We start from the raw sequence: 23,585 nt of genomic DNA, 5'->3' as shown, positions 1-23,585 counted from the left end.
ATGCATATCCCACATTTTTTAAATCCATTCATCCGTCAATGGGCCTTTGGGTTGCTTCCGCATCTTGACTATTACCAATAATGCTTTAAACAAGGGTGTGTAAATGTCTCTTCAAGGCCCTGCTTTCAGTCCTTTTGGATATATACCCAGAAGTGGGGTTGCTGGATGGTCTAGTAGCTTCATTTCTACAGGAAACTCTATGCTGTTTCCCACAGTGATTGCACCATTTTACAATCCTGTCAGCAGTGTGGTGATGGCTTTTAAAGGTACAGAAGGTAGTGAATGGGATACTTGAAATCAGATGTGAAGGAGGAAGAAGAGGTAAATTCCACTACAGTGGAGGTAAATTTCACTTAGCCTCTATTTTCCTGAGATATTTTAGCTAATATCTTTTGCTTCTCCAAGACTATTACTTTAGGAGTGGAGGAGGGAGCCAAATTATTTCTTTGTTGATTTATTATTAACCACTGGTACCTGAGAACTTCTGAGATTCTTAACTTCCATTAGTGTCTGGGCAATTAGGGGAAGTTTGAGAGTTGTGTTTTGTTTTGTTTGCAAAATTAACATGTTGGTGTTCCCAGATTCTCATTAAAAAAAAAAAAAAAAAAAAAAAGAGTCCTCCTAATCTATTTTAGTGTGACTTCTGACCATTTCTACTTGAGCATCCTGTGAGAGAGTGTGTGTGTGTGTATGTGTGTAAAGAGGGGTGTGATTAGGTTCTAACAGCTTGTACAAGAGCAGGACTGAGCAGTGGAGTCGGAAAAGGGGTTTCTCCTCTCTCCTGCCCTTATTTTTGAGTTTGAAGTGTTACCCGAATGCTTAGTCATGATGATAAAGCAAAGAACTTCCCAGCTTGCAGTGTAGAACAATGTTTATGCTGTATAAGTGTTTGATAATAGTGAAGAGTGGCAGGAGAGTGGGAAGAATTTGTCAACATGTTTTGAGGAGTAAGAGGATTAGAGAGGGCACACAAAGTAAGATAGCCCACTTCCAGTTCCAAAAGAAAAAAGCACTTCTTTTAAGTGTCCTTTGCAGTAACTCAAGGCTCAGCTATTTCACTTGGCTCTTAACTCCAACTCTGGTAAACTTTTAGCACTGCAGACAGGTAGATTTTATGCCTTGCCGTATTTATTTATTTATTTAAAAAGTAACCAGATTTAATTTCTCTGTATGATATGCAGACAGGTCTCCGTATGTTCGCAGAAGCAATCTTTACTAGTGTCCTTGCCCAAATTTAGATTCTCCTGTTAGACCGCTACAGTTGTTTACCTGTAAATCTGTCACCTCTGGTCTCCTCCCCTCTGGTCCTCCCTTCTCATTGCTACTAAAGGTAAGCTAATCTCAGCCGGACATCTATGGACATCTGACTTTGGGGAAATTCCTTCCGTTCTCTGTTCCTCCATTTCCTTATTTTGTCCCCTGTATCACCTGACCTACCTTAGAGACAGGTGCCTTGAAAGTTTTAAATGTTCAGGCGTGTAAAGTATATAAAACAGTTCCTGGCATGTAATAAGTAGATAAAAAAGTAAACAATAAGTAGTAGAGATCATTACTGTTGTCGTTGTTATTTGTGTTTTTGTCGCTTTTGCTTCTGAAGCCGGTCTCTGGCCACATCAGTACTCTGCTCAAGAATTTTCCATGTTTCCCTTTTGCTTATAGCAAACTTTTTAAGTACATCAGAATCACTTTCAAAGCTTGTTAAAAATGCATATTCCTGAGACCCCCACCAGAGATTTCAGTGGGTGTAGGATGGGACCCAGAAATTAGTGTTTCACTATGCTCCCCAGGTGATTCTGAAAGCAGGTGGTACTGGTTTGGAGGATTGTTCCCCATAGGATAAAGTCCCCAAGTATACCTTTCTAGTATGTATTTTCTCCTCCTATTCCTCCCCATCAGCCTTTGTTGCAACCATAGTAAGTCGATTTTCCCTCTACTTACACATCCCTATGCACCTCATGTATTTTCCCAAGATGGTATGGCATAATTTTGTAATCGAATACATATTTATTCCTAATAATCTATAAGCCATCCATTTAATAATATGCTTATATATTGGCTGGGATGAATGTTAAGCTATAATATATGGGACCAACCTTCTTTTATTGAAAATTAGAAACAATGGGGTGCCTGAGTGGCTTAGTTGGTTTTGGCTCAGGTCATGATTTTGGCCCAGGTCATGATCTCACAGTTTGTGAGTTCAAACCTCATGTCGGGCTCTGCGCTGACAGCATGGAGCCTGCTTGGGATTCTTTGTCTACCCCACTCTCTGCCTCTCCCCTGATCTTGCGTGCACACGTACGCACATGCTCCCACTCTCTTGTTCTCAAAATAAACAAACTTAAAAGAAAAAGAAAATTAGGAACAATTCCTAGGTTAAGTCACTGGGTGCCTTAGGATAGTATGTTCAAGTTGACCTTTTCTCTTGCTCTGTTTACGCTCCTTTTCTCCAAACTAATTTTCCAGGTATTACAGGGAGCAAATAGTTCTAGCCTTTAAGTTGCTCAGCTGTGCTATGTAAATAGACACACTAAGGCAAATCTAATACCAACCTCATAAGCAATCGGCAACACTTGAAAATGAAGCTCTCCTCTTTTTCTTAGCCTTTCTGTTCTATTGCTACAAAATTAAGGCATTGAGGACATTATTTAGGGTAATTTGAGTGCATTCAGAGATATCTGATGGTCGCTGTTAGTTCACAATTCTTGCAATCTGTAGAACCATCTAAGGATGGTACTTTGCTAAAAAATGGCTTATAATTAAAATGTAGGGAAAGAGAAAGCCCTGTCCTGGGTGTTTTCTTTTCCTTGTCTCCTGTAATTCTTAGAAAATCCTCATAAATTAGGTATCATTATCCCAATTTTATAAAAACTCTTTACAGGGGAGCCTGGGTGGCTTAGCTGCTTAAGCATCTGGCTCTTGATTTTTGTTCAGGTCATGATCTTATGCTTCATGAGGCTGAGCCATGCATCAGGCTCTGTGCTGGGTGGCGAGTCTGCTTAAGATCCTCTCTCTCCCTCTCCCTCTGCCCCTCCCCCCTCAAAAAATATCTTTAGAAAGTAAAATACAATAAAAAATATTAAATGTTTAAAAATATTTACAGAGGGCATAGATTAAAAATTTTTTTTAAGTTTATTTATTTATTTTGAGAGAGAGAGCACGAGTGCGAGCTTGAGCTCGGGAGGAGTAGAGGGAGCAGGAGAGAGAGAATCCCAAGCAGGCTCCCTGCTGTTAGCACAGAACCGGATGTGGGGCTCAAACTCAGGAATCTTGAGATCCTGACCTGGGCACATGTCAAGAGTCAGACTCTTAACTGACTGAGCCACCCAGGCTCCCTAAGGGCATGAGATTTAAGATCATAAACAATGGTTTCAGTATTTGAACACAGGTCCCTTGACCTCATAGACTGCTCCCTTTCTGCTCTAGCCTGGAGCCATATTTTACATTGCTCAAATTCATTTTCTGTATTTGTTCCCCCCTCCTCTTCACCTCCCCTCAAACTGAAGGATATTGTGAACGTTTTGTAAATAAAAAGGTTCATATAAATTCAAAGTTTGATCGTTATTCTTTCAAGCCATGTAGGCTGTATTTGGTCATGTCTTCCAATACATTCTAAATTTGATAATAGCCAGAAAGAATAAAATGTCCTTCAAAAAGGTAAGTAATAACTTTTACTAAATAGCAAAATTATTTTTTTAATGTTTATTTATTTATTTTGAGAGAGAGAGAGTGAATGGGAGAGGGAAAGCGAGAGAGGGAGAGAGAATCTCAACCAGGCTCTGTGCAGTCGGCACGGAGCCCAACGTGGGGCTCTATCTCAGGAACTGTGAAATCATGACCTGAGCTGAAACCAAGAGTTGGACGCTTAACTGACTCAGCCACCTAGGAGTGCCCCAAATTAGTTTTTTTAAAAAAGCCTTGAAGGGGCGCCTGGGTGGCTCAGTCGGTTAAGCGTCCGACTTCAGCTCAGGTCATGATCTCATGGTCCGTGAGTTTGAGCCCCGCGTCGGGCTCTGTGCTGGCAGCTCAGAGCCTGGAGCCTGCTTCGGACTCTGTGTCTCCCTGTCTCTCTGACCCTCCCCCGTTCATGCTCTGTCTCTCTCTGTCTCAAAAATAAATAAACATTAAAAAAAAAATTAAAAAAAAAAGCCTTGAAAAATGCAAACAAATAGGAAAATGGTGGCACAAAAAGAAATTTTTGTGCCTGTGTTCAGATAGCTGTTTTGTAGTTCAGTACCGTCTGCATCCAGAATTTAGAGAGATAATGGAAATACTAATTAGCAGTATTATTTTATTTAAAAATTATTTTTAAAAATATTTATTTATTTTGGAGGGAGGGGGCAGAGAGAGAGGGAGAGAGAGAATCCAAGCACGCTCAGTGATGTCAGCTCAGAGCCTAACCTGGGGCTTGATCCCACAAACCGTGAGATCATGTCCTGAGCCCAAATCAGGAGTTGGGTGCTTAACCAACTGAGCCACCCAGGTACCCTTGGGTGGCTATGATAATGCATTTAAATAAAATAAAGAGGTCCTGAATATTAAATCATGAGTGTGTTTTTGGCTCTGAACAATAAATTAAGACTCAGTGACCAAAAGCAAAGGCAAGGTGTTCTAAGTCTCCTGCTGAGAATTATTTTTGTGTCTCGAGCAGCTGTTTCCCCCACCCTACTGTTTGGTAATCATTTGACTTGATGTCACCTGCTTACAAAGAAAACAGACTGGGGAAAAAAGCCACACTAAGCCCAGTGGCATTTAACAGTCGTAGGTGGAATTTCTATTTTTCTTCTTTTTCCCCTTCTCTCCTTCCCTTTTTAAAAGGAAGACAGCTCGGTGGTGAAGTCGAATGAGGAAGAGCACTGGGTTTGAATGCTGTCTCACCGCTTACAGTAACTCTGTGGTCTTGGGCAGCTCTTTGGTTTCTTTAAGTTCTAGTTTCCCTCTTCATATTCCCTATTCCCGATTCATCCCTGTTCTTGCAAGGTTGTTGTGAAGCTGAGTGCTCATTTAAGGAAAATGTGTGACTGACAAAGGCTGAGACGTTGTAGGTAATAGTAAATGGTAATTACTTTTATTATGATTAATAATAAGGCTGACCTGGGGATTAAGATAAGCCTTGTGTGAAATGCTTTGCTCTGTTTTAACAACAAACTGTTGTGGTTGAGGAAACTCACAATTGTATCTCCCGATAGCCAGGTAAGATGTGACCTTCAGTGGGAGACCTCACTCCATTTAACTTAAAAAGAGAAGTCTTACTCAAAAGAACCAAGGGAAAAACCATTAGAAATCATGAGTTCATTAAAATGACTATGTGGACATCTCCAGAAAATGAACTTAATAAATATTTCTAGTTAATAATAATTAGAAGAGATATTGGGGGAAAAAAATCACACTAACCACTACTGCTGCCACTACCCTTAGTGATAAAAAGTTTAGGATAATCTCACCAAGATATGTATGAAACTCATATACATATATTTTAAATTATGAAATTTGGCTGAGAGATATAGAGGAAGGCTGAATAAATGGAGAGGCTTACCTGTGCTGACAGTAGAAAAATTGAATATTGTAAGGAATTTTTGATATGGTAACTTTTAGAATAAATGGAATTAATGGGAAAACCACAATAGGATCTTTTTTGGAGGAAATGTGACAGTAGAGTTCAAACAGAACTGTGAATAGCTATCAACTGAAAGAAAAGGTAAAGGAGGACAAAGGAGTAAAACACGTTATAAAGCTGCAGTTGTTAAAACTTTTATTTTTTTTTTTACTGCACTCATACGAGAATAGACAGATCAAGTTAATAGATCAGAATCAGATTCTGATGTCAAAAATGTATTAGTCTATCACATAAAAAGGACCACAGTTTATTTAACCATTCACCATTTAGGTTCTTTCTTTCTTTTGTTCTTTCATTCTTTCTTAGTTTCAGGTGTAGAATTTAGTGATTCAACACTTACATGCAACATCCAGTGCTCATCACAAGTGCCCTCCTTCATGCCTGTCACTCATTTAACCCATCCCCCCATCCACCTCCCCTCTGGTAAACATCAGTTTGTTCTCTGTAGTTAAGAGTTTGTTTCTTGGTTTGCCCCTCTCTTCTTTTCTCCTCCTATGATCATTTGTTTTGTTTCTTAAATTGCACATGAGTGAAAGCATATGGCGTTTGTCTTTCTCTGACTGACTTAATTTGCTTCTATCCATGGCATTGCAAATGGCAAGATTTCATTCTTTTTTATGACTGAGTAATATTCCATCACACACACACACACACACACACACACACACACACACACACACACACCCCACATCTTCTTTATCCATTTATCAGTCAGTGAATACTTAGGCTGTTGTTGATAATGCTGCTATAAACATTGGGGTGCCGGTATCCCTTCAAATTAGTATTTTTGTATCCTTTGGATAAATACCTAGTAGTGTGATTGCTTGATCATAGGGTAGTTCTATTTTTAACTTTTTGAGCAAACTCCATACATTTAGGTTAATTTCAGTTTTTAGTTATTATGAAGAAACCTGCTGTAAACATTCACTTACACTTACCTGGGAACATAAGTTTTCATTCCTCTTGGATAAATATTAGGAGTAGAACTGATGGCTCATATGGTAAGTATAAATTTAAGTTTATAAGAAACTGCCAGATTGTTTTCTAAGCATTCCTATTAGTAACACGTAAGAGTTCTAGTGGCTCAGCACCACTCGCAGCACAGGGCACTGCCAGTTTTTGTAAATTTAGCCCTTCTATTCAGTGTTTAGTAGCATGTCATTATGGTTTCAACTTGCATTTTCCCAATAAGAGATGTGGAGCATCTTTTCAATTTCTTATTCGTGATACATACAACTTCTTTGTTGAAGTGTCTTTTCAGACAATTTTTAAATTGGGTCATTTTCTTACTGTTAAATTTTGAGAGTTCTTTGTATATTCTTTTTTTATTTAAATATTTTATTTTACTACATTATTATTTTCAATGTTTATTTATTTTTGAGACAGAGAGAGAGACAGGGAGGGAGAGAGAGAGAGAGGGAGAGAGAGAACGAGAACGTGAGCAGGGGTAGGGCAGAGAGAGAGGGAGACACAGAATCTGAAGCAGGCTCAGGCTCTGAGTCAGCACAGAGCCCAACACGGGGCTCAAACTCATGAACTGTGAGATCATGACCTGAGCTGAAGTGGACCTTTAATGAACTGAGCCACTCAGGTGCCCCTATTTTATTTTTTTAAGTTTATTTATTTAAGAGAGACAGAGACAGCATGAGTGGGGGAGTGGCAGAGAGAGAGGGAGAGAGAATCCCAAGTAGGCCTTGCACTGTCAGTGCAGAGCCTGGTGTGGGGCTCGAACTGATGAACCATGAGATCATGACCTGAACCGAAACCAAGAGTCAGACACTCAACCAACTGAGCCACCCAGGTGCCCCTAAAGATGTTGTTTTTAAGTAATCTCTATGTCCAACATGGGATTCGAACCTACAACTCTGAGATCAGGACTTGTATGCTGTACTGACTAAGCCAGCCAGGTGCCCCTATATATCTTGATACAAGTCCTTTGACAGAAATGTGGTTTGCAAATATTCTCCCAGTTGGTGGCTGTGTTTTCATTCTCTTAGTAGTTTTATAAAAAGCAAAAGTTTTAAATTTTAATGAAGTGCAATTTATAAATTTTCCTCTTATGGATCTTGCTTTTGGTGTTGATTCTAAAAGTTCTTTGCCTGCTCAAAATCAATCACAATTTGTGCTATGTTTTCTTCTAGAGGTCTTATAGTTTTACATTTTACTTTTGGGGCTGTGATCTATTTTGAGTCAATTTTTGAACAAGGTGTGAGTTTAGATCAAAGTTCGGTTTTTTTGTTTATGGATGCACTTCTGTTCCAACACCATTTATTGAAAAAATTATCCTTTCCCCATTGAGTTTCTTTTGCACTTTGTCAAAAATTGGTTGAGGATATTTATGAGGCTCTATTACTGAGCTAATTGTTCTATTGACTTTTGTGTCTGTTCTTTCACCAATAACACATTGTCTTGATTACTATAGCTTTAAAGTAAGTCTTGAAAGCAGTTACTGAAAGTCTTCCAACTTTATTCTTTGGCTATTTGTTTCTTTGCTTTTTAATATTTATTTTAGAGGGAGCTTGTGAATACCTACCAAAAAATCCTGCTGGGATTTTGACTGGGGTTCACTGAATCTATAGATCTAATTGTTATGCTATGTCTGTCTATTTATTTAGGTCTTTTTGCCTTTTTTTTTTTCCCTTTAGTGTCTTATAGTTTTTAGCATAAATATCATTCATGTATTATGTTAGCTTTATCCCTAAGTATTTCATATAGGCAGATGGCAAGAATTATCTATATTTTATAAATTGAGGCACTGAAACTCCAGACTTACTGAAATTCACAGAGCTGGCTAATTAGCAGCAAATTCTGGTCTTAAGATATCCTGGGTCTTTCTAAGTGTTTTTTTTTTTCTTGTTTTTATTTTTTTTATTATTATTTTTAAAAGTTTATGTATTTTGAGAGAGAGAGAGAGAGTGCAGGGGAGGGGCAGAGAGAGAGGGAGAGAGAGAATCCCAAGCAGGGTCTGTGCTGTCAGCACAGAGCCCAATGTGGGACTCAATCTCACCAACTGTGAGATCATGACTTGAGCCAAAATTGAGTCGGATGCTTAACTGACGGAGCCAGCCAGGTGCTCCTTTTTACTTGTTTATATAGTCAATAGTTTCTTGTAGCAAAAAGACTTGAATTTTGGAGTTATTCAGTTTGGGTTACAATCTGTTTTCCAGCACTGGTTAGTTGTGTGATTAATTTCTGTGAAGACTCACACTCCTCCTTCAGGGCACCTACCGCACAGGATTGTGGGGATGATAAAGGATGTGAGCATGTGAAGTTTTTAGTGTCATATTGGATGTACATGCAGTGCATGCTCAACTTGCATATCGGCTTGGTCATATCAGCTTGGTTATAATTAGTAGTAAAAGCTGGTTGTTACATCCTTTCCCAGAACTTGTCATTTTGTCTCATTAATTAGATGAATTGTCTTTGAATTGTGGAAAACTGGCAGTGAGCCAGGGAAAAGCACTAACGACATGGTCCTTAAGTGTGAGACAGAAAATTTTCTACAAAACCTCTGTCGTTGTTACCCAATTTTTTAAAAATATTTTTTAATGTTTATTTATTTGTGTGTGTGTGTGTGTGTGTGTGTGTGTGTGTGAGAGAGAGAGAGAGAGAGAGAGAGAGAGAGAGAGAGCGAGAGAGCAGGAGCAGGGGAGGGGCAGAGAGAGGAAGACATAGAATCGGAAGCAGGCTCCAGGCTCTGAGCTGTCAGCACAGAGCCCGATGTGGGATTTGAACCCATAAACCGTGAAATCACGACCTGAGCCGAAGTCAGATGCCCAACCTACTGAGCCACCCAGGAGCATCCCCCAATTTTTTTTCATGTGTCTTCCATAAAGTAGAAGAAATGTTTTGTGACAGTGAATTGTGACTGGGAATTTTAATGGGTATATTTTTATTTTAAAAGGTAAAGCTTAAAGCTTTTCTTTAAAAGTAGTGGCTTTAAAACTTTCCACGTTTGTGCGAAGTCTGGTTTAATGCAAGAAACTCATCAACTTTAATATTGAATTTCCCATTTTTGCAAAGATTTGTGACCCTACCCTGGCATAACATAAATGTGAAATGTAATTTGAGTATCAGTGTTATGCTAGGGTAAGACCTTTTATAAAAATAAAAATTCTGTGTTGATAATTCCTTTTCTCTAGAATGAGGCCTTTCCAAGATTCCTTTACTCTAAACCTACAAAGATGGAATATGAGCCGAATAAAAAGTACATTTTGAAATAAATACACCAGACCCTTAGGAAGTCAGGCCTGTAGTCCAGACAAATGTCCATCAATGTCATTTTGTATTCTTTTGATGTATGAGCAGAGGTTTGAATTAGGTCTTCCTGCTTGATTCTGACAATTACTTTTCCATTTTTTTTTTTCAACTTGAAAATCAGGGGAGATGTTATTTTTGTAGATACTATCCTAGGTTTGTGGAAAAGAGTGAAGTTTTATGTTGGATAGACTGGGTAGATTCAAAGTTGTTACACTTACATGTATTTCCCTGGTGTTTGTTTAAATAGAGTAGGTTTTTAATGATGAGTCTCAAAGGAAAAGAAATAATTGTATATGAAAAAGGGATGAGAATCCTATGTATCTTTGTATTTTATTTTTTCTTCTTCTGCTTCATTGTACACAGGAGCACAGAGCTGGTCATGGGGCTCGATCTCACGAACTGTGAGATCAGCACCTGAGTCGAGATCAAGAGTCGGATGCTTTAGCCACCTGAGCCACCCAGGCACCCCTTATAACGTTTTTTTTTTTTTTTCCAACATTTATTTATTTTTGGGACAGAGAGAGACAGAGCATGAACGGGGGAGGGGCAGAGAGAGAGGGGAGACACAGAATCGGAAACAAGCTCCAGGCTCTGAGCCGTCAGCCCAGAGCCCGACGCGGGGCTCGAACTCACAGACCGCGAGATCATGACCTGGCTGAAGTCGGACGCCTAACCGACTGCGCCACCCAGGCGCCCCCCCTTATAACGTTTTAAATCCTAAAATGTTCCATAGCATTTTGTGCAGTAATCAACTGAAGCATTAGTCAATTCTTGCTATCTTAATTGTAACATTAACTTTGAAAAAGACTTGAAGTATCAGTTGGGTCTCATGTGACGTTAGTGCCACAGTCCATCTAAATCAGTTACTTATGGGGCACCTGGGTGGCGCAGTCGGTTAAGCGTCTGACTTCAGCCAGGTCACGATCTCGCGGTCTGTGAGTTCGAGCCCCGCGTCAGGCTCTGGGCTGATGGCTCAGAGCCTGGAGCCTGTTTCCGATTCTGTGTCTCCCTCTCTCTCTGCCCCTCCCCCGTTCATGCTCTGTCTCTCTCTGTCCCAAAAATAAATAAACGTTGAAGAAAAAATTAAAAAAAAATTTTTTAAAATAAATCAGTTACTTGTGGCGCAGTTTCTTCTTGCAAAATTTAACAATGTAGTCTAGTAAAACCTCATTGCTTTTAAAAGAAGTTTTTGTTTATTTTAAAATATACATCCAATAAAATTTACTCATATTCAGTTCTATTAATGTATTAAATTTTGGTACTAAGATTAAGCACTGAGCCTTGATACATTTTACATACATGTCTTCTAGCTTTTGCTACTTTAACTTTGAACAGAAAATGCATCAAATAAATATTATAGTACATTTTATATGTCTTTGGACTATGGGGAAGAATGAAAAGTTTTGGAATAGCCTAGAGCAGTTTTTCGTATTCTTAATAGATAATTTTTTAATTCTTTCAATATCTAAGGTATTGAAAGCAAGGGTGAAATAATTGTTGAAAGAATGAAAAGGTTCCAGGAACTGAGTTTTGCAAAGGTTTTCCCACAATTTTGCAAGAGGCTATAGAAAGAATTTCAGGCTATATTCCTGAACCAGATTCCTGTGAGTACTGTGTTAGTTATATTTACAAGTATTTTCCAGTATCTATGCATAAATGCAACACTTGTTTTGTAATCAGTTTAGTTCAGCAGCAGTGCTGTTATCAATTAACATTTATTTATTCTATGACATTTACATCATGAATTGACTGGGGACACAGTTTTTTCATTTTCTTACCCAAATCTTTCATTTACTGCTTTTATAGTTCTTTTTTATCTGAAAAAGGCTAACACACTATTGTACCAAATTGCTTGAGTGTCCAGACATCGTAGTTAATTACGACACTCAGAAAGGACTTCAAAAAGAGACAGAGAGAGGACACACTAATTGCGATATAGTATCACAATTAATATTTTTTTCTAAAATCTACCATCAAAGGAGTTGCAGATACCAAAACACAATTAAAATTCTCTAGAAGATATGAGGGGCTTTTTACTGAGCAGTGACATGAGGTGGTTAAAAGCTGGATGCAGAAAGAAGCCTATGAGGTGTATAAGAAAAGATCTTTAGGACTCTTAAAAACTGAGAACAAACTGAGGGTTGATGGGGGGGAGGGTGGGGAGGGTGGGTGATAGGCACTGAAGAGGGCACCTGTTGGGAGGAGCACTGGGCGTTGTATGGAAACCAATCTGACACTAGGTTTCATATTAAAAAAAAAGAAGAAGAAAAGATCTTTAGTATGTTCAGGGAGATGATCTCTTACCAGGACAGGTGTTTGCACAGAGGGGATGGGAGAGTTTATGGGACTTCTAAACAAAGCTACTCTATATTTATTTTCCATTGCTGAAAATGTCCATCTCTTGGCCCTTGGTAAGGAATGTTTGAAAAAGGGCAGTGTTTGATTTAAATGCAATGATTACTTTGGATACTTTTACTACAAAATCATCCTGTGAGTTCAAGTCCTCAGAGAAAAATGCCAAGCTACTTACTGTCTCTTCCTTTGGCCTTTATTTATAGTTTCAAGTGGTGTGGACCAGATTTTAGCTCCTTGTTCTTCTTTAGGGTTCAGATCATTGTTCTTCCAAGTATTTCATTGCTCTTCAGAAGCCAAACAAAAAGAAAAAGAGATTGCCAAAGATTGCCATCTCTCTGCTAACATTTATGTTACTTTTTTCCTAATTATTTCTCTATAGAGCTTTCCCAAGAACCACAGGGCATTGAAAGGAAACCCACAGCTCAAATGATGGAGAATTTACTTCATGTTTACTCTTAGGCAACCAAATGAGATTTTGGCATTTCGTCCGGACTTGTCTGTGATTAGCTTTTGTGTCGTCTTCATACTGTTTCGTTGCCATTACCATTAATACTAGTGACTTAACATCAGTCACGTCACTGACTCCTTTGTGCTGCTCTGCTGTCTAAGATGCTACCTCATTAAAAAGTCACCACTTCATCTCTTGTTTTTGGCTGTAAGTCCTTCCCACTGCTTCTCTCAATTAAATTCCTTTCTTCTTTTTTATACTGCCTGCCTTCTACTAAATTGCATTATTTCTGCATTAACTCCTGTCTGGTTCCACATAAATGCCAGGAACTGTGAAGGGTCTGAGATTTTTCTCTACTTACAGGCTAACAGGTTATCCTGACACAGTTTATTGGATATTCATAGTGCTCTGTCTTTATTGCTATTGCTCATGCTAGTCATTTAACTTGGGCCCTTTCATCTGAGGTCAATCCCTGGGATAAGGCCTCAGATTCTGAGCTCCAGACAGGAAAGATGTACACGCTTCCTGGCACTCGGTATGCTTCTCTTCAACTTCCTTTACTTTGGTTACTTTGGGGAGGAACGTTAACATGACAGTGCATTTTGTCTTCATAAGTCAACCCCCTTCCTGGCATGAATGCAGTCTCTCTTGCTGAGATATTTGCCTTGTATGCCACTACTGTTAGGGTGATTAATACAAGAGGTGTAGAACCAATAAATGCTCTTTTTCTTCCTCTTTGAAACCATAGCCTCAACACTTCCGTTTTCGTCATTGTATTTGTAGGCACCCGTACTGGTAATGAAGCCCAGAATACATAGGATACCACCTTATTTTCTTCCTAGATAACCCACAACTTGGAGTTCTGAATGTCAGGACACTAATTCTATTTCTTAAACATTGTCAAAAACCGCCATAGTAATAAACCCGATTCTAGGCTTTCTTGTCCACAGGGTATAACAAACAGAGCTGTGGCCTAGGAATCTGACATCTGAATTCTCCCTATGTTATTTTATCTGCTGTCTCTTTCTTCTCGCTATTGTATTACTTATTGCAGCACTCCAAACTACCTCCAGCTTAGGTGTTGGGACTAAGTGTTATAGGCACTATATTATGCCCTGTTTACAGATAAGAAAAGGGAGGCATAAGGGGTTAGTTAACTTGTCTAAGGTCATAAGGTTAGTAAGTGAGAGAGCTGTAAATGTAAGCCTGTAGCTGTCTGCCTCTACGTCTGTGCTCATAACTGCTACACTTTACTGCCTCTTCAAATTACTGGCATACAAGAGCTATACGTAGTAGATGTTGTTACAGATTCACACTGGGGTAATAGAATTAGAGTTTATGGAGGAGTAAGTTTCAGCTGATTCTTGAAATAGGGGAGAGGTTTGAGTATGTGGAGAGGAGAGAGCATTTCAACGGGGACAGAATGAACAAAGGTCCAAAGATGAAACTAAGAAGAATATGTCCAGAGGATATTGAAGAGATTGACTTGGTTCCATATAAGTATTAAATACCCAGTGAACTCGGTTAGTACTGAAGTTTATCCATTACAACTTTAATGAAAAACAAACAAACAACCAGTTTTTTCCTCAAAGGTTTTAGATTTATTACGTTCCTATAAAAATATACTACTCACCTTACCCCACTGAATGGGAACACTGATTCGGGTTTCAGATGGAAGTACATTAGTAAGGAAATAGTAGAATAAAACTCTCAGCCTTAGAGTTTTTACTTAACCTGTTCATTTTTCTTGAGCTAGATCTGCCCACGCCAGCACAATTTGGTTAGTTTTACTTGTGATGAAACTGGTCCAGCAGGAGGAATTAGATGTATATTGAAATTGTGCCACATTTGGAAGAAAAATGTTATTTTAAGCGTTCTGGTCATTTTTGGTGGAGTGAAGGTCTTACCATGAAGTTGTCGTTGGCAGGTTTTCAGACCACTAGACATGGCTTCCTTATTTACAAAAATCACACACACACACACACACACACACACACACACACACACACACACACCAGAAACTAGAAATAATGTGAAAACAAGTAACTCTGGCAAAGAATTGTCATTCTAGTGTAGCCTAGTAAAAATAAGAAAGTTGACTGAGATGGAAAGCTGATACCTTTCCTAAGTTTGGGGCTAAAGAAATCTTGAATTCCGCTCTGGGATTTGTAACTAATTTACTACCCTTGAATTATGCATAAGGTAAATCACTTACCAATATATGTATATTAATTCATTTGACCTATTTACAAATTAGAAGGGATGGAAAGAGCAGGGAGGTTAGGTGACCCCAAAAGTTAGGAACTGGAGAAGTGTGGGAGGTAGAGAGTTGGTATGGATGTGGCCAAGTGGGAGTTTCTCTGTGGAATCCTTTGCTTTGACTTGTGTGGATAAGCTGCTTGTGATGACATCAAGAATTTTAATTTCCGAGACTCCTGGATGGCTTGGTTGGTTAAGCATCTGACACTTGATTTCAGCTCAGGTCACAATCTCAGGTTGTGGGATTAAGCCCTGTATCGGGCTCCGCTAAGTGTAGAGCCTACTTAAGATTCTCTCTGTCCCCCTCTCTCTGCACCTCCCCCACATGCACTTCTTTCTCTTTCTCTCTTAAAAAAAAAAAAAGGAGAATTTTAATTTCCTCTTCTAGACTAGAGGAGCAAACTCCTTTATAACATTCCGTTTAAGACCCTGGATTTGCAATTATTCAGTAACTTTTTAAAAACCATCAGGGGCGCCTGGGTTGCTCAGTTGGTTAAGCGTCTGACTTCAGCTCAGATCATGATCTCATGGTTTGTGAGTTTGAGCCCCATGTCAGGCTCTGTGCTGACAGTGTGGGACCTGGAGCCTGCTTTGGATTCTGTGTCTCCCTCTCTCTCTCTCTGCCCCTCCCCCGCTCACACTCTGTCTCTCTCTCTCTTTCTCAAAACGGAATAAACCTTTAAAAAAAACCCATCAAAAATTGGCTCAGGTTGTGACCTCAGTTTGTGAGCCCGCATTGGTCACTGTGCCAACAGCCTGCTTGGGATTCTCTCTCCCTCTCCCTCTGCCTCTCCCCTGCTTGTGTGCATACTCTCTCTCAAAAAAATAAACATTTAAAAAAAATTGTCGCAAATGACATTAAATATTTTTTCCAAGCTAAATTTTTGTCCATATAATGCCATTTCATACAGTGCCTTACCTACTCAGAAGTATAATTTGTACCATAGATTTTTTTGGGGGGGGTCGTTAAACCAAGATTTATAGCTGTTTTGGAGTTGGGGCTATTCCTAAATTGTGTACAAGGTTTTATTTTATCTGCAGTTGACTTTACTTGTTTTTGACATGCTTACAAAGTCCTGTGTTGATACTGTGTCAGGCCATGTTGAAAATACTTTCTTGATTAAATGAGTATAAACAATAGCAAAAACCAAATTTGAGCTGACCTTTAACTATATCTACATTTAAAGGCTAAAGCCAAGGACCTCTAAATATTTTCATCCAAAGAACTCTTTGAAATGTAGCTAAAGGAAAGTTTATTTTCCAAATCTTGTAACTTAGGAAAGAGATTTAAACTGTGATTGGTTTTAGCCCACTGATCAGGACGACTGTGTAAACTTCCTTGTCTAGGATTTATTGTTCGTCCTCTTCCTTACCTTAAAGTTTCAATTCTCCATTAATTCCTTCCTCGAAAGAACACATTAGTTTATGATTCCAGCTGTAGCACAATTTTGTCTGACCTGTGTAAGTTACCACAGTTAACCATTTGAGCCTCAGGCTTTTGCGGCTATACAATGGGGCTATTTATTATTCAACATGTTGTCATTTCCAGCATGTGCTGTCTGTGCCATGGAGGTAAGCATAGGCCCTGCCTTTGGAGGTTTCCAGTCCAGAAAAACTTAGTGGTATACAGGAAGCACCCCCAATCCAATACACACACTGTAAAAGGTAAAAAGGTAAAGGGCTAGAAGATGAAGAGTACCGGCAAGGACATTGAGAATGTTAGCTTTATAACTAGGAATGATGTATAGTTTTACATACTTTACTTATTTCCCATTTTAAACAAACTAAACGGGATAGAAAGTGAATTTGAACTAGAATCAATTTTATCCACCCTAACACAACTGTCATGAACATTTATCAGGAAAAATAAAACAGAGTTCATTTTATTAAGAAAGCATTAAATCTTAGTTAATAATGTCTCTTTCCTTCTGTCCTTACAGAATATGTTTGTAACTGCTCTGTGGTGGGAAGTCTGGATGTGAATCGCTGCAACCAGACCACAGGGCAGTGTGAGTGCCAGCCACATTATCAAGGGCTTCACTGTGACATCTGCAGGGAGGGCTTTTACCTGAATCACACGTCTGGGCTCTGTCTGCCGTGTGACTGTAGTCCACACGGAGCCCTCAGCATGCTCTGCAGCAGGTAAGCAGCAGAGGGGGGAGGTGAAGTTATTTCATCAAGAAAAAGAAAAGGCGCTGGCTCTCCAGGACCAGACTGGTTTAAATAAAGAGGGAGGGGGGGCATAGATTTAGAAAATATTTAATAAACTTTTATTTCCTCACTTTGGAAATTATATTTAATAGCAGAATTAAAAAAACCTCTAATTAACTGATAGAGTTCTTCAAAAGCCCCTGGGTCACCAATTTTGCTTTGTGATAATTTCTCTAAATTTCACGGGGAGAAAAAATCATTGAGAAAGCAGTCTCCTTTTTGGAAGTGATAACTTCCTGGCATTTCCAGTGGAAATATTCTTGTTATGTTAATTCACATGCCATTGGAGTTTCAGGAAACTTACTCTTTATTTTTTCTCTTATCAAAATTCTGGAGCTGTTTCTTTGCACGTCTAAGGCTTGGTGTCGGTCATATCCGAATTTCTCTAACTAGTGGGGAAAAGACTGGTTTCGCCCGCACATTTTGGGGATGAAACTTGATTAAACAAGAATTGTCTGGAAATTGCCTTTAAAATAGTATGTTATTTGGAGGTGACTTAATACAGTAGAATAGTGTCCCATAATCTGAGGATTTGCCTTCTCTGACATTGAATGTAATTACTCTTTGACCTAGTATGAGGCACCTAGCTTTTTGTGGACCCCAAGTCAAAATGCTGAAGAGACAGTGTTATGTGATGAAAAGAACACAGTCTTTAAAATCAATCTGACTTGGGTGTAGACCCAGGATCTGTTGCCACTTAGGAGCTTTGTGCTTTCAGCAAGTTATTTCATTTCTCTGAGCCTCAGTTTCTTTTCAGGGTTGTTGTGAAGGTTAAATAAATAGATGTATGTAAAATGCCTAGCACACATCACACAATGCATTCTGTTTTGTTTTAATTTCAAGGGAATATTGTTGGCTTAAATGAGAGAGTATTTTTAAAGAACTTTTATCTCCTTGGCAGAAAAGTTTCTTTATACTAGGAGTAGCTATCTTGCTTTATAAATCATATTGTACTATTATGCAATATTGTATCATAGTGTACTTCTATTAAAAATATAGATGTGGGGCACCTCGGTGGCTCAGTTGGTTAGGTGTCTGACTCTTGACCTTAGCTCAGGTCTTGATCTCAGGGTTGTGAGTTCAGGCTCCATGTTGGGCTCCACACTGGGCATGGAGCCTACTTAAAAAAAAAAAAGGGGGCGCCTGGGTGGCTCACTTGGTTGAGTGTCCGACTTCGGCTCAGGTCATGATCTTGCGGTCTGTGGGTTTGAGCCCCGCGTCGGGCTCTGTGCTGCCAGCTCAGAGCCTGGGGCCTGCTTCGGATTCTGTGTCTCCCTCTCTGTTCCTTCCCCCTCACACACTCTGTCAAAAATAAGCAAACATAAAAAAAAATTTTTTAAAAATTTGAACTTGATTAAGAAGTTTATAACTTCAAATGCAACAATAATCAATGCTTATGACCATTAGTATTTTAAAATAGTTGTTTGTTTTAATCTTCACAACTCTTTACATAGGTTATTAAATCATAAGGACACTAAGTGGCAGAGGACGCATTCCCAGTTAGGATTCTTATCACCAGTGAGTGTTCTTATCACCATGCCATACTGCTTCCATAATGAGAAAGCTGGTAATCATTCTGTTATTTGAAGCTGAGAATACAGCAGTCGCTTATCATTGTTCCCTTCGGTCCGCTAAAAGCATGCCTGCACATCATATTCAGAGGGCTCACCTTTCTTACCATTTTAAGAGATGAGATTTGGAGCAGTTAGTTCATTCTGATATCCAAAGGCATGTCTGCTGCTTCCTTTAGAATAAGATTCTGCAAATACATTTTTTCTTGAGTACTTTGGAGAGAGAAAACCGTGTTTACTTCTAGGCCAAACTGCTGTCTTAGAGGAGAAAGAAGTAAGGGGAGGATTGAGAGAGAGTTTTAAAAGCTGGAGAGGAGGGGAAAACGGTCATTCTAAAATTCATGTAATATCTTACTCTTTTCATGGATCTTTTATAAATTTTTTCTGTTTTATTTTCCCCTGACAGTTAAGGTCATTAGCTTACATCGGCTAACCACTATTCTGAAAATAGGTCGTAACTAGAGAGTAGTGGAAAAATGCTTTGGCCTGGTAACTCCAGGATCCAGGGCAGGGGGTCTGTAAACTACAGCCTTGAACCAAATCCAGTCGGCTGCCTGTTTTTGCAAATAAAGTGTCATTGGAACACAGGTGCCTTCATTTGTCTACACATTATCCATGACTGCTTTTGTGCTCCAGTGACTAGTTACAAAAGAGACCATGTGGCCTACAAGCCTGAAATATTTACCGTCTGGCTCTTTAAGAAAAAGTTTGCCAAGCCCTGGTTTAGGGTTCCAATCCTCGTAGATATTCCTGGGTAACCATGGAGCTTTGGGAAAATCACTACTTTTTTAAAAGCATTTGTCTTTTCATTTGTGAAGCAGTGGTAATAATCTATGTCCTATTTCTCTCCTGAATATAGTTGTTTTGTCTTAAGGATCAAACAAGAAAATGCATGTGTAAATTTTTACAATCTACACATTCTAGACAGACAATAAAAATAGTACTAGAAGCCATTTATTGAGCATGTACTGTGAGCTAGGGCACTGTGCTACCTGCTTTATGTGCATTATCTCATTTAATTTTCAAAAAACTCCCTTGAGGAGAGCACTATTATTCTCCCACTTTGAATATGAAAATTTTGATGTTTAGGGGGATCGTTAACTTGCGTAAGTTTGTATACGACAGCTACCATTCAATCCAGTTGAACAAATGTAATAAGCGAGTGCTTATTCTGTGAAGCAGAATGACTTCACAATTACACAATTGTTTTTCTTAGTAGAAAACGTCTTGGTATTTAACACTCAAATATCCTAGCATGTTCTTTTCTCTTGATTCAATGTGTTTTGGCTGATGATTATATAAGAAAAATTTGCATTTGTATCCCAGAAACTCAATAATGCCACATACAGCATTTTAAACAAAGTGACACGTGGCAAGTCTTGTGTTAAATTCCAAGCATAGGGGTGCCTGGGTGGCTCGGTCGGTTAAGCGTCTGAGTTCGGCTCAGGTCATGATCTCACAGCTAGTGGTTTCGAGACCCGTGTCAGGCTCTGTGCTGACAGCGCAGAGCCTGGAGCCTGCTTTGGCTTCTGTGTGTCTCTCGCTCTCTGCCCCCCCCCCCCCCCCCCACTTGTGCTCTGTCTCTCAAAAATAGATAAAAATTAAAGAAAAAAACATTCCAAGCATAATTGCTAGAATGTCAGTATCACATGTAGATGGTTTGTAAAGTGCATCTCAGGTCAACAAAGAGACGCGCAGTATGTTACTGTGTATAAGACAACTGTTAGCAACCAGTTCCTTTTGGTCAGGAAGTGATGTTTTGAGCATTTTACATCCTAACAAGGGAGTCTGTTACTTATATGTAGGTGCTTTACTGTGTTTTAGTTACACTTTAGGAAGTTTGTTAGTAGTTTTGGGTTGATATGTAACGAATTATAATTATTTTCATTTGAAATATTGGAAAATAGGTTCTTTGTTAGCATTTCATGTAGAATATATGATTTTCGGTGATGGATGATTGATGCTAAACAGGAGGTGGAAGATATCCGTATTTTATTATTATTATTACTTGATCTGCATGGACTATTTTCCATATATAACCAATGGGTTCTATTATCCTTAGTAGGTCTTTTTTTTAATGAGTAATGTGCAATTTTATATTATCTGCATACAAAGTATGCTGATCTCTCATATCCTTTACTGTCATCTTCTAATTGGCATCTGGAAGGACCTTGCTTCCCCCATAGCCCTTAAATGTGATGTGTTTCTCTCTCTCACTATCCTCTCTGGACCCGGAGTTCGAATAGATATCTTCCTTGCTTCCCTTTGCCACTTCCAGAGTGCTCTCCTTTCTTCCTTATGCTCTCCTTTTGTCCTTTCTTTTTCCTAAAAACCCCACCTCCGAAGCTCACAGCAACATGGCATGCTGTTCTACCTCCTTGCTGCAGTTCCCTCTACCAGGCCCTACCCCTTATTTCTCATACATGGCTCACTGTTGTCTCTACCACTCCATCTGTCAAAATTCTGGGCGATTTCAGTATCTATAGATGATCCCAACAATGCTTTGGCCTTTCAGCTTCTTGACCTCTTTTCCAACAAGCCTTCCTCTGTGCTCCCACCGATCTTTATTTGTTTTACTCGCCCTATCTCTTGATTGCCCATGGCCCCAATGATAGATGTATTAAGTTTTTTTGTGGTAAATCTGTAATCCTTTTCTATGGGTTACTGCAGAGCAATATTTAATTTAAAAAATTTTAACAGTGTTATTTCAGGCAACTTGTCAGAACAAGCGGTGTATCACTAAAGTCATTCAAAAACCTGTACTTAGAGGAAGTCTTTAGAAGGAAGGCCCAGGGGCTCTAAATCCAGCCATACATGACATTTCTTACTACCAGAAAGGAAGTTAAATTGACATAAGACCAGAGGAACAGAAATGGGAAGTCACAAGACTGTGTACTTTGGCAAGAGCATATGGGTGAACTATGAGGAAAAACCTCTGTATTCTGCTCTGTTATAAATTATATATGAGTTAAGGAAATAGCAAATTGTAGGCAAGTAGTATGTGTGTGTGTGTGTGTAGTGAAAAGGAAGTGGAATCTGAAAATTGTGACTTTGATTCTATTCTTGGTTTAGCCTCTTACTGTATGACCTTGATGAAGATATCTGATCTCTCTGAGCCTCAATGTTTCCATCTGTAAAATAGGATTAGTGTATGTGACATGAGGATTTTTGTGAAACTTAACTTGTGTGTGTGTTTGTCCACTTACATTGTGACTGGCACATAGATTCAGCTCAGTAACTCCCAGGAATTGAATCTATTTTTTCTTTTTAAAACATGAAGAATAGGGGCGCCTGGGTGGCGCAGTCGGTTAAGCATCCGACTTCAGCCAGGTCACGATCTCGTGGTCCGTGAGTTTGAGCCCCGCGTCAGGCTCTGGGCTGATGGCTCGGAGCCTGGACCCTGTTTCCGATTCTGTGTCTCCCTCTCTCTCTGCCCCTCCCCCGTTCATGCTCTGTCTCTCTCCCCCCACAAAATAAATAAATGTTGAAAAAAAATTAAAAAAAAAAAAAAAAAAAAAAAAAAAAACATGAAGAATAGAATTGGTGAGTCACAAAACAGGAGGATCCAACCTGTGTTGGAATATTTGTTTTTGTTGGTAGGCTAAGGAAGCAATTGTTCATTCTAACAGAAAAAAAGTTTAAATTATTTTCTCCCATTTTCATAAACATATTAAGCCTCTTAAAATCGGACAATCTATATTCTAGAATAATAATAATAGTTAAAGTTAATTGAACACATGCTAGGCACTGTCCGAAGCCCTTTGCATGTAACAGTTGATTTAATTGCCACAGCAGGCACTATTATTATAATTCTCACTTGCATAGGAAAAAAACAATCAGAAGTTAGGTACTTTGCCTAACTTACTAGGTAATAGTCAATAAGTAAAAGTGTTGGGGTTGAAATATTTGCAACTTGGATCTGGAGTTTGGGATATATTATATAATTACAAAAATTGTATATTAGATTATAGAATTGGTGACTCACAAAGAGGGGCAAAAATTTTGGAGTAAAACTATTGCTTTTGCTCTTGTCTAGAAGCCTTTAATCTACGCTAGACTGAAGTGTACAAAACTACTAGAATCCAGTATAAAACAGCTTATAAATATATGCTGAATTTCTAAGTAGAATACAGTAGGAAAGGTATAAACTGAAGTAATAAGGACACAGGCTTTCCAGAGGAGGTGGGAACTGAGATATGCTTCAAGTTATGATTTGGGAAGGCAGAGGACTGAGAAGGAGACCTGTCAGGGGCGCCTGGGTGGCTCACTCGGTTAAGTGTCCAACTTCAGCTCAGGTCATGATCTTACAGCTTGTGAGTTCAAGTCCCGCGTTGGGCTCTGTGCTGACGGCTCAGAGCCTGGAGCCTGCTTCGGATTCTGTGTCTCCCTCTCTCTCTGCCCCTACCCTCCTTGTGCTCTCTGTCTCTCATAAATGAATAAATGCTAAAAATAAAAAAAATAAAAATAAAAATAAAAGGAGACCTATCAGGAGAAAAAAAAAAACCTGTGCAAATATAAGTGAATTTCCTGAGATCATACAATGGAATGAGAAATCTGATCTCCTAACACCTACTTAAATTCTTATCTGTTTCCACCTCCCTGTTCTCTTTTTAAAAATAAATAGAAGTAGAAAAGTAGACACAGTTTCCATCCTGATTCTCTCATACATCTAATGCCCATGGAACAAACGGCTGGCTTTCAAAAAATTCATCTCCCTGTGCCTTATGCCCCTGTACTTTCAGCGGGAGTTGCCCCAGCGAGGGTAGAACTTGGCCACAGGAGCCAGATGTGGGTTGAGCAACGTCTTTATGTGCAAACACAGAGTCCTTTATATACTGACAGATGGCCGCCCCCTCACAGCACCATT

At 39.1% G+C, this 23,585-nt stretch overlaps 1 protein-coding gene across 1 annotated transcript in view; it reads left to right on the top strand.

Moving 5' to 3' along the window:
* The window catches only part of MEGF9 (multiple EGF like domains 9), an 89,142-nt gene that overhangs the window by 27,781 nt on the left and 37,776 nt on the right, over positions 1-23,585 (top strand). Inside the window, exon 2 of the mRNA XM_023242649.2 lies at positions 16,877-17,078. Within this exon, the coding sequence (XP_023098417.2) occupies positions 16,877-17,078 (202 nt within the window). The remainder of the gene's footprint in view (positions 1-16,876; positions 17,079-23,585) is intronic.

Source organism: Felis catus, chromosome D4, assembly GCF_018350175.1.
Source record: "Felis catus isolate Fca126 chromosome D4, F.catus_Fca126_mat1.0, whole genome shotgun sequence".
Lineage (NCBI taxonomy): Eukaryota > Metazoa > Chordata > Mammalia > Carnivora > Felidae > Felis > Felis catus.
Note: the sequence above shows the minus strand (reverse complement) of the source record. Positions and strands in the feature narration are given on the sequence as shown.